The sequence below is a fragment of the Echinops telfairi genome, unplaced genomic scaffold, assembly GCF_000313985.2.
Source record: "Echinops telfairi isolate 266 unplaced genomic scaffold, ASM31398v2 ScPeMD7_3;HRSCAF=10, whole genome shotgun sequence".
In the NCBI taxonomy this organism is placed as follows: Eukaryota; Metazoa; Chordata; class Mammalia; order Afrosoricida; family Tenrecidae; genus Echinops; species Echinops telfairi.
The window spans coordinates 29,031,455-29,043,856 of record NW_022103899.1 but is presented as its reverse complement, the minus strand read 5'-3'; the positions used below and the strand labels follow the sequence as shown (position 1 = coordinate 29,043,856).

The window sequence follows — 12,402 nt, the reverse complement described above, 5'->3', positions numbered from 1 at the left end:
CAAAAAAAAACCTCCAGAAGGTTCCAAGTGGAATATATTTCTTTTGTAAAAGTTTATATTTTAATAAAATAGTTTTCTTTTTCAATCTAAATCCTACCCTATTTTCCTATTTTCAAATTACAATGATTTGAAAATTACAATCATTTTCTACACTCCAAAGTTACTACTTTTTATTGAGACAATTATCTTATAAATATAATGGAAGCAAGGGTATGCACACACATAATTTTCCAACTGGAAACAGGAGTAGCCAATTCTTTAAATGACAAAGTTGTGATGTTATTATTATTGTTCTATTTGTAAATGAAGTTTCCAAAGAAACATTAAAACAGTATCATGAAAAACAAATGTTGAGTTAGGGACTTAGTACTTTTTTTTTTTGTATTTTCAAACCATAATAAGAGGCAAGATAGCAACACAAAGCTTAAATACTCTTGATATTGCCTTCCTTTACTTATGACGGAAGTCATCACCTTTATAGGGAAACATCCACCCACGAAAACATCAAAGAAAGTGTTTGATGAATAACCACAACCTACCAGAAAAGAATCTGATAACATGGCCAACTTTTATACAAGTATATAATATATAGAAAATCTCATAACTCCTTTATCTTAAAAAACCTCTGCTTTTAACTTAAAAATCTGGATTAGTTCCATTTTCTCAAACTCACTGTGAAGTCAATTCTAACTCATAGTGACCCAATATGTCAGATCAGAACTGCTCCTGTGGTTTTTAAGACTAGACTTTTTATAGGAGTAGAGAGCGTCACCTTACTCCTGCAGAGCAACTGGCTGTTTCAAACTGCTGACCCTGAAGTTTGAGTATACGCTTAACACATACTCACTACTCCACCAGGGCTCTAATTGAGGCCTAAATAAATGTTAATGTATTATTTCCTACATGACTTTTCCATATGAAACATTAAAGAATATTTTCATATAGAAGTTGTAAACATAAAATGCATCAGAAATATTTGGAGAAGTCTCCCAATGTTTTCGAATTATGAAAGTTCTATATATTACACACTTCAAGTCTATAAAAGATATATTTCTGTTTTACATTGTTATTACTTATGTTTTTTATTAATACTTTAAAATATTACCTAAATGTACAAACTAATCAGCCATTAGGAAAGAGACACACTTTCCTAAAAGGCAAGTATTAGTTAAAATTCAAAGGCAAAAGGTCTGAAGAGAGTTAATAAATAAGAATAAAAAACAAACAAAAAAAGAATAAAGAAACTAAAAAGGAAATTTAGTTTCTGTGGCCTGCCCCCAAAAATAACAGACCCATTCGAATAAATTTTTAGACAAAATATAAGTTAATGATTAAGCCTACGAATATTTTAATATGTTCAATTTTTCAAATAAGCCTGTGTATGTTTTATCTGATTTAGAAAGATGGGCATAATTTCTATAAAGGAAAATATATTTTTGAACAGTATTATGAATAATCCAGCAAAGAAATTCCAGAAGTCCAGACTAATGCCTAGACATCTATAAATTTCTAAACCTCTATAGACAAGTCTGATTGCCATGTACAATTAATAAAATAGTAGGTTCAAATAAAAGAGTGTGGTCAAGTAAACATAGTAAATCATATTAAAATGAAAATTGTGACAGTTAATACTCTATTGCTTATCTAATGTCAATGTTCTAGATGAGGTCAAAGTTAAAAACAAATCAAATGCTAATTATATTAGAGAACATTTAGAATGGATATTTGTAAAAATGATATTGGTCATTTATTGGGAGAAAAAAGTCTTAATTATTAAGAGGAACCATAATTGGAACAACCTATATGTCTAGTTGATTCAGAAAAACCTGAGAGACTAGGTTTGGAAATGGTAATATTATATTTCATTTCTTATGTCCCAGTCAATAATTATATGTTGTAAAAAAATTATATGCTAAATCTTGAAGATATTTATGCAAGGTAGATTTTACAATATATATGAAGTGGGCAACTTTTATACACACACATATATTGTATATTATTTAATATTCATATTTAATATATTCCATACACTTATAGCTTTTCAACGATGGTAAAGACAATGTAACTTACATAATAAATATAAATATATAAATAGAAGATAACCTCTTTAAATTCAACTAAAATATTCCATTAGTGATTTATTTAGTAATAATATAAAATGTACAGTGAAGATGTCTATCATTACTAAATAAAAATCTAGTGTCCAAGTTAGTAATTTTCTCTGCCTACTTCCACTCAAGCAAAATAAAAGGAGTTTTAAGTTAAGATTCAACCTTCAAATCTATATTCTAACTAATTATGAGTACACAGTCCTTTCTTTCAGAAGCATAAAATGAATTCTCAGTACCGAAAGTTCTTTATAGGATAATTCTTCTATGTCTTAAAATAGAGGAAAAAATGAAGCCTTACTGATATTCTTGATTACGACAAAATGAATTGGCATTTTCTGCTACAAACAGATGCATGGTAAACTTAAAGAAGCAAACAGAAACTTCTTCCTGGCTGACTTGAACTCCATAGGCATAAAAGAGAATTTAAAAACTGGTCAAGTTTCACTTTTACACATTTCTGATGCTCTGATCTACTTTTCCTTTGCTCCTCCAGTTTCATGAAGGAATGACAGGATATTGAATGAGAAGTTGAAAAAAATTTAAATAAAACTTTGTTATTATCTGAATGAGCACAGCTATATGCTCTAATAACTTGTTCTCACTTTCTAAAAGTATCTTAAAATATATCTCTCCTGTAAGACCAGGATGCTAAGATCTTTTATTTCCATAATAGCTAGTGGCCAGAAACAAAAATTGGTGAAAACTCCTGCCCAGACAACAATTTTATAACAGCCAAGTTGAGATATTATATTCATCAACTAAAATCCCCACTGGAATAAATACTAATTTTTTCATATAACAATATAGAAAAAATTTCCACAGATAGCATCTAAATACACTCCCCAAAAGCGCATGTTTCTAATGGTTTTATCTAATGTTTGTGACTTTTGTGGGCTTTCTCATTTAAGAGGGGGGGAAAGGATCCCCTGCTTTGCCAAAGTCTGCTTTGCAGCACAGTTGGCTTTTACAGAAGACCTACATTTGTGCCTCTGTTCATTAGCTTAAAGAAAGCCTGAGAGGGTTTTCCATATTGTACACACACAGAGAGAAGCAAAAGCAGCTTTCAGTGTTTTGCAGTGAGCTATTAAAAGGTGACAGCCATGCATCCTCAACAGTGAAGGAGGGTGGGGTTGGGGCAAAATCAGCCAAACACCTTTCCCATACCACACTGGGCATCAAGCTCTGCACTGTGTCTGTCAGCATTCGGTGTTGGGTTACTTTAGGGTTAATGTGTTCTTTGGTATGATTTGGTAGGTTATTTTTGCGTCTGAATATGCTTAAAATGTTTTCCCATATAAACTAACGATAATTGCTTTTTCCCTTTACAGAGAGATCATAGGAATGTTCAACTTTTGCAAACTGGAGAAACCCTAACAATTAGTAAGCTAACTGTACTACTGTACTTACTTAATTAAGAGATAACTTTTAAGTCCATTCTTTTAGAGTGCTGCTATTTTCAAAGACTTTTGGTTAAAATTTCACATTTCAAAACCTTGGGAAGAATGAAAAGAATAATTCCACCGGTGGGAACATGCAGTACTACTACTATAGTTGAAATATGATTCTACTGTGAATGAAACTACTTCCTATTTTGCTAAACAATGAATACTGCTTGTTCAGTTTCTCAACCTAAAAAGCAGCAGAGTCAAACAGCACAAACTTAGGGTGTTTTCACTGGAAATCTGAGTTTGTTTGTTTGTTTTTTTGCCTATAAAGCAACAAAAAAACCCATCAAAATCATTATTAAGTGACCTCAGGCAAGGAGAATAAAGAAGACATTCTTATGACCAAATCTCTGAACAAATAATGTGAAGATTTTCAAAGTTTTCACTTAGGCCTTAAAAGCAATTAGTTTAAAAGACAAATGTCAATTTTGGTGGTTATGTTGATGTGAAATCCCAAAAGAAACTATAAAATAAAAATGCATACCAAGTACAATAAACTACTAGAAGCAATCTGTCATACTTATAAATATACTTACTTCTAGGGACTTGTTCTGAGGCTTTTGTTAATACAAATTCTTGAAGGACTCAAAGAGGAAACCTTCCAATGTACATACAACAGGGTTACAAAAGGTTCATGGAAAAGGGGACAAGAAACTGGAATTTTCCATGAACTTATTGAAGACCCTTGTATGTTATATTTTACACTCCCTGAATTAGTTTATTTCTCAAAAACACATCTATTAAATGAAACATAAGATTTTTTTAAAACATAAGATTTAATTTTTTAAAGAAAATAACTAGCCCTGACTCCTAATAAACAAAATCTACTATTAACAAAAGGACTTCCTTAAACAGAATGCGTTACTTTCAAAAATTATGTTACACACTCAGAAGATTATAAAGAAAAAAATTGAAGATACTGTGCTCAATAGAAAGCTGAACTGCAGAGAAAATGTATTGAACCTTTAATTGAGAAGACAATTGGACTTTAGAAAATTATGACACACGGAATAGAAAAGAGTATTGTTATTTTAAGCAGGTGTTATTGTACAGGTTATTCTTATTCTTCTTTCTGTGTGTGTATTTAGTACCAGGCCCCTTTATTCTCTGAAAGCAGAGTTGACATACAAAATTTCTACACACTTTCAGGGATGCATAAAATCCCCCAAACCCAGGACACCTCAGATTAAGAACACTCATTCTCTTAAAAGTTCCCTGCTTAAAAAAAAAGTTCCCTGCACTAACTCAAAAGATGACCTTATGAAAACACAACGTGTAAGAATTTCTTTGAATTTCAAATTACATAAATCAACCTTCACTTTAAAATCTTAAATACATAATGTAACATTTTCCTATATATAATTAGTTCAACATAGCATGAAAAAGAATTTCCTATTTTAAAAAACCCTGTATCTGACTAGTTTTAAGTTATGCAGATCTTTTCAATTAACTCTTCAATTACACAGAAGTCATAGGTAAAAACGTGACATAGATGGATATTGTTATTAGCACTTCCAATTATTGGGGAATACCACAATATTTGCTTAGGAAAAAAAAAGCCAAAATATTTCAAACTTTGTAATATAGATTGTGCTATAAATGCTACCTGTCAAAATCACAACCAGCGTTTTTGCTTAATTATAATCTAAAATGAACTACGTCTTTACAATATATCTTGTTAATTTTATTCCTCATCAAACTTCATTAATGAAGGATAGTATTTTTTAATAAATTCTTCATAGTAATGTACTAAGTATTGGTGGGATGAATTAATGTAGTAGAAATATTCTAATTTTCATATTACCATGAACACTAGGAATTTATACTAAAATTGAAACTCCAAATGCACAACTGATGCCTTCAAAATATTACTTTCAATCAGGATTTTCATTAAAAAAATAGACATGTTTTTTATATGGTGCTCAGCAAATAAGGAAAATAATTGACTAAAGAATGTATTCAAAACCATGTCTCTCAAATATCTCAGTCACTTGTACTTTTTACTACAAATACCTTATATTTTGCTGTTTAGACTAATCGAACTAGGCCTAATTTCATTTTAATAAATAGACGAGTAATTCTTAGGAATAAGTCACTAAATCTAATCAAATGTATTTTCTCACATCCACATTAGTACATACCAAGAATTCGTTAAAATTGGATTCAGTTACTGACTGAAGAATTTTACATGGATGATAATACATATTTATAAATATATCATATATCAAATTTTGGTAATCCCTAAATAATTCTCAAGCATAAAATCCCTAAAATATTTTAGATAGCTGAGAGATATGGTTAAAGTGACACAGCAATAAATCAAGTTTAGTTATCCATAAGAGAAGACGGAAATAAAGATCACTTGGAATCTTGAGTATTATATTCAGTTTCTCCAGCTGAAATCTGGCTGAGCCGCTTGCTAGATCCCCACAACTTTCGAGAAAGCTGACCTGTACGCGTCTGTTTAAAGTAATCCAGAGAAATGAAAGACAGAAGTTACTAAAGGGAAAGAGGACTAAATGAAATTGATATATACATCACTGATTTTGTAGAATGAAGGAATAGGTTTTATTAGAATAATTAGCATTTTAAAGATTCTTGATTAATAAATACTTTAAAAAAATGATTCTACATTGTATCTTGCAATTGAAAAGACCTAATAAAACAATGCGGCATATTTTTAATTCCATGTCCTAGTTATGTCAAATTCACCAAACTTCCTTGTTTCATGTATTGACAGAAACGTGCATCACTTCGATAAAATAACCTTCTCTTCTGACACTTAGTTGAGCTAAGGAGAACAATAGATCTGAGTTTTCTCTTGAATGTGTAGTACTAATAATATCAATAAAAAAGATAAGAAAAAAAGTAAATAATTTTTGAGAAAAACAATTTTAAAAAACATTATGATGTAAAGATTCAAGAAAATAATACCTATTAAACAATATAATGTTTACAGGCAACATAGAAAATTTTTCTTTGAAGATGAGAATCCCATTTTATACACCATCAAATGTATACCACTAACATATACTTCCCAGCAACTTACTTATTTACATATCAACTGAATCAGTAAGAAAACAAAACAAAACATCTTTAAAGATGTTTAATTTCTAGGTGGGATTAAAACATTCAAAATGAAACAAAAAAACCCTGGGAAATATTTCTCAATCTTAAGACATACTTAGTTAGCATTGACTTTTATCATTACAACCTACTTTTTTTTTTTTTAATCATTTTATTGGGCCTCATACAACTCATCACAATCCATACATACAGCAATTGTGTAAAGCACACTTATACATTTGTTGCCCTCATCATTCTCAAAATTCGCTTTCCATTTGGGTTCCTGGAATTAGGTCCTCATTTTTACAACCTACTTTTTAATGTCATTCCTTCCGTCATCCATTTTGAATACTCACTTTGCTGGTACACTGACTGCCATAATAAAAACAAGTCTCACCAGTGGCTTTGACATGCCTGCTGTGCCTTTTCACTCCCAGGCGTATTTTGTGAAACATTACTTCTATTAATTTATTACGACACTACCACATTTTTAAGTGAAAATTTCATACTGATATGAGAGTATAAAACTGATACATGATTTGGAAATATACAATCAAGGGTTTTTTTGGATAAAATTATCTTGAAAGAGAAATATGCCTTTTCATAACTAAATATTGATACATTTAATAGACACATGTATAATATAAATTAGATTTGAATATGAGCTTAAGCATCTAATAAAATTATTTACTAAACAATAGGATTTTTACTAAAGTAGACTAATAATTCTACTGGGTTAGCTGAACTACTCAAGGGTGTAGAAAACATAAAAATAGTTTTAATTTAAAATGCATGTACAATCATATTCTGTGTGTTGTAAATTATATAAACATTTCAATAGGGCAAATTATTAAATGAACTTCAAAATATTATAAAACATTAATTAAAGCTTTTAAAGTGAAGTGTCTGAGGCGTATTTTTCCAATCAAGGGCTATTTTTCCAAAAAAAACCCCCCCAAATTTGCAGGTAAAGGTCATTTCATTTAAATGTTTTCCAGTAAAATCAGAAACTGTCAAACTGGGGAGGACAAGTTTAAAGGCCTTTGAATTCACAGGAAGTCAGGCAAATTCAAAGAATAAAATCTGAGCTGATTTCTTAAGAAGTATCATATTAGCAGAGCAATTTTGCGGGGAGGATTATTAATCAAGAAACTTAGTGTTGAATGGAAGCATGCTTAAATTATAAGTGAAATACTGAGAAGTTACTGACATTGGGGGACTATTATGTCTAAAACTAATGTTCTTGGCACTTTAACAAAATTTCTTTGTTAAATTAATACTATGAAAGAATACCATGACTAAGGAAATCTTGAATTTTTAAAAAATGTTTCTGATAGAAGATAACCACTGACACTGATAGTAAATTTTCTCTTTCAAATACCCTTAAAGATGTCACATTGTTAAGATTTCTCAGAGAAGGCAGATGGTGATGCTAAAAATTTATCGTGCTTAATCTGATACTATGCAATAAATGACATAGCCACACTGTTTCCCAGAATAAGCATTCAAGTGATGGTATAAGAATAATGAGGAACTGATAAACTTTTGGCAAATAAAACTGACAATCACCATAAGAAACTCTTTTGAAAATAAGCAGATTATAGGGGGTATATTCTTAGTGCTAAGAATTCTTGCTTTTACAAAAGGACAAATGACAAACAGTCATGCTGGATAGTTGTTAGACTAAAGAATTATATTTTTGAATCTATATTGCATTTTTCATAAAAGCTTTTAACAATCTAGGATATATTCTAAAATTTCCGTTTGCAGAGATAGAGAAAAGAAATTTCTCATTCCTACAGAGTGGGAGTTACAAACTGCCAAGTGTGTGCTCTCAACTGTATCCTAATATAAATACCATTCTTATTTTTTTAATGTTATTCTTAAATAATAGCGTTTCCCCCCTTTTCATTTACTGTTCTTTGAGAAATCAAATTTGTTTTTAATTTGTTCATCCACACTGGTGACTTCTGACTCAACTGGAACAAAGGAGAACCAAAGGAATCGACAAGAGAGCGTGAAAGTAAATTCTTGACGCTAAATGTTACCTCCGCTGGCTTGCCCACACCCACGACAATCAGTTTGCCATCTTCTAGTCCTACAAGAATATGGCTGTACTCTTTGGTTACACACAGACAGTGGATGGGCAGCCGCATGGCTAATGGGCTGGTGCTGAGACTCAAACTAGAAGAGAAAGGAAAAAATACAGACATGGTTAAACGTTTATGTAATATATTCAAAGGACATTATACCTGGAAAATAACAATCTCAGTCTGTTTTACCTTCTAATTTTATAAAAGTTCTAAGTTCAAAAAGTCTAAGTGACTGGCAGAAAGATGGAGTGTTCCCGTGGAGTCACGGCCTCAGAACCCTAGAGCAATTCTACCCTGCTCCGTGGGCTCGTCATGAGTCAGAAAGGACTCCATGGCAGCGAGTGAGACTTTTCTGTAAAATGAGGTTTCAAGTTGGACAACTAAAAAGTCCTTTAAGTAGAAAGATTATTAAAATCTTAATTGTAAAAAGTTTGACTAATTTACAGCATAACTTAAGATTTATTTTTAAAAAGCTTGTCATAAATTAGGTGGTTTTTCAAAACAGATGTTTTATATTTACCATTTCACACTCATTTGGTTTTAATCCATTCATTGCAAGCCCCTCAATGTGTAACCACTTATCCCACTTCCTGTTTCCATTCTTCCTCCTTTCCTGACCCTTTGAAACTTTCTACTTGTGTAAATGCTGCCCTTTTGATCTGAAATAGTTGTTAACAAAGGGTTGAGTTCAGCTCCAGGCTGGAAAGATGACTATGGGTCCACAGTATTTGGTGTTCTACCGTTCTTTATCTGACCAATAATTGTTTGTTTTTTAAAACCTTAATCTAGAGTTTGGGTCCACATAATTCTCCCACTTTGTGTAAAACCTTCTAATATGGAACTTTTCAGAGCACTTGGTAGTGGTAGCCAGGCAACATCTAGTACTCATGGTGTCTGGGTTGTGGACACTGATTTTTGTGAGGTCCAATAGTCCAGTGGACTAATTGCTGTTTCCAAATGTTTTGATTTTCATCTTTCTTCTTTCCTCAAAATGGCAAAAGACCAATAGTTGTCCCTTAGATGGCTGTTCAGAAGCTTTTAAAATCTTAGTCATAACTCGCAAAAGTAGAATAAAGAATACTGGTTTTGTGGACGGTTATACCAATTGAAGTTGGTGTCAAACAAGACTATGGTCCTGATCCTCCAAGCCCAGCGACTGATTTCCTCCAAGTATTTGATTATGTCTAGACAGTCATCATAACTTAACCTCCTGTATGTATAGGTCACCATATTTATGAGTACATTTATGGGTCACCATATTCATGGGTACACATATACAGTCATCCTCAATCAGACCTAGATAATTTATGTATTTGTGAGTATACTCCCATTCTCCCTTCCATACCTGTTCAACCTGTGGCACTTTAAATTTCTGATACCTACTCCATTCTAAACATTTTTCTTTCTTTCTAGCAATATATAACCCAACAAGTATAATAATATAATCGTAAACCTAGAATATAAAACTTGTTTTATTTAGTCTCTAAAGAGCCTTACTCATCCCACTATCACTAAGCAGGTTCTGACTGACAGTGACCCTAGAAGATAGAACTGTTCCTTAGGCTTCAGAGATGGAAAATCTTTTGGAAGCTGAAGGCCTCTTTTTCTTCAAAGTTGCTGGTGAATTTGAGCCGCCAATCTTGTAGTTAAAAGCCCACCATTTTCCCACTTATCTACCAGAGCTCTCTAAAGAACCTTACTCTTTCTTAAATTGTTCAATCCATTCGAATGTTCCAAAGCCTCTTTCTGACTCATCATCCATCTGAGGCTAATAACCCATACCTGTTCCCTTGGCAGAGTAATGCTGATGGGATTGAGAGAAGGTGAAAGGCAATAAGAGGATGAAACAGGTAGAATCGGTTGGGATATCAACTAGATTCCTTTTATGGATTAAATTGTACCTCCAGACACACCACCTCCAAATATGTTTTAAGTCCCAACTCTAACATCTCTGAATGTTACCTTGTTTGGAAATAGGTTTTTTATTTGAAGATACTGATGCTGTCAGTTAAATTAATGAAGTCATATATCAATAGGATATGGTCTAATGGCTTCTGAGTTGTATCTTATAAAAGAGGAGAACAGGCACAGAAATAATCACACAGGAGGAAGACACCATGTGAAGATACATTCAAGAGAAACCTGGAGAACCAGAAGCTAAAAGAAACAAGGAAGGATCTTCCCCGCGGTGGCCCTGGGAGAGCAGAGACAACACATTTCTGTTGTTTAAAGCTACTCGCTTTGTGGGATTTTGTTTAGAAAAGCCTTTGGAAACTAAGACCGCGTCCTACCTAAAATGAAAGGAGATAATGTTTCTGTACCAGCCACCATTCTCCAGGCCTCAAATCATCAGTGGGCATTTGCTCTAGCCTTGCCTCGGCCTTATCTTTGAGATACTACACAGCACACACCTTAGTCACGACTGTGCCATTCTGCTTCACTTTTTCAGATTTTGCCTGCCCCATCCTTCTAGGAGGATTCCCTTCCTCTCTGCATCTCTAATTCTAGTCCTGCCAATCTTTCACGAAGGCCCTTCAAACTGTGCACACCCACAGTACTCCTTATTGTTGTAAAATTCTACCCAACTGTAAGTCACTTCCATCAAGTGGATTCCCCCTCACAGCAACCCTATACGACAGAGTAGAAAGGGCCCCTGTGGGTTTCCAAGGCTGACAATGTTAATGGAGCAGAACACTTGTTCCACAGAACATTTGGTGAGTTCAATCTGCCTACCAACATATAACCCACTATGCCAACAGTACTCCTTCACACATAACTAATACCACATAATTTTTAAACTGTTCTAATTAACAGATGAGAAAAACTATGTCCTCAGCTAGTCTGAAATTCTTTTAAGCCAGTTATTATGAATAAGCAGTACAATACTGAGAAGACAGGTGCTCTTATTAAATGTCTTTCACATTTTTAATTACTTTGTGGAAGTTGAATGCCACCCCAAATCTCTGAAGTCACAGCGACTCAACAACATAGATTCACAGTGACTTTAAGAGTAAAACTGGCATCTAAGACCCAGAATAAAACCAGACCCAAGGTGAATGGGGGCGGGCATGGAGTGGAGACCCAATGCCCCTCTGTAGACAACTGGACATCCCCTCACAGAGAGGTCACAGGGAAATCGAGATGAGGGTGCAGTAAGGCACCGATGAAACACACAACTTTCCTCTAGCTCCTTGGTGCTTCCTTAACCCCACTATCATGACCTCAATTCTACCTTACAAATCGGATTTGTAGCACACTGCTACAGATGAGAGCCATGCATACTGCTACAGATGAGAGGCTGCAACACAAGGAATCCAGGATAGATGAACCTCTCAGGACCAACAAGGAGGGTAGAGATACCAGGAGGATTAGGGGAGGGTAGAGGGAGAAAGGGGATACCGATCACAAGGATCAACCTAGAACTCCCTCCCAGAGGGATAAATAATGGAAAAGTGGGCAACGGAGAATGATGTAAGATATGGGAAAAATAATCTGTAACTTATCAAGGGTTCGTGAGGGAGGGCGGGTGGGGGAAGGAAGGGGAAGAAATGGAGAGCTGATATCAGGGGCTCCAGTGAAGTGGGAAGACAGTGCTTTGAGAATGATGATGGCAGCATATGTGCAAATGTGCTTGAAACATTGGAGGAATGTATGGATTGTGTTAAGAGATGTAAGAACCGCCACTAA

General features: G+C 33.5%; 1 protein-coding gene across 1 annotated transcript in view; it reads right to left on the bottom strand.

Moving 5' to 3' along the window:
- Window positions 1-745: 745 nt before the first annotated feature.
- Window positions 746-12,402, bottom strand: part of NBEAL1 (neurobeachin like 1) — a 179,410-nt gene continuing 167,753 nt past the window's right edge. Inside the window, exons 54-55 of the mRNA XM_045296671.1 lie at window positions 8,671-8,806; window positions 746-6,016 (exon numbers count right to left, since the gene is read on the bottom strand). Coding sequence (XP_045152606.1) covers window positions 5,915-6,016; window positions 8,671-8,806 — 238 coding nt within the window. The 3' untranslated portion in view covers window positions 746-5,914. The remainder of the gene's footprint in view (window positions 6,017-8,670; window positions 8,807-12,402) is intronic.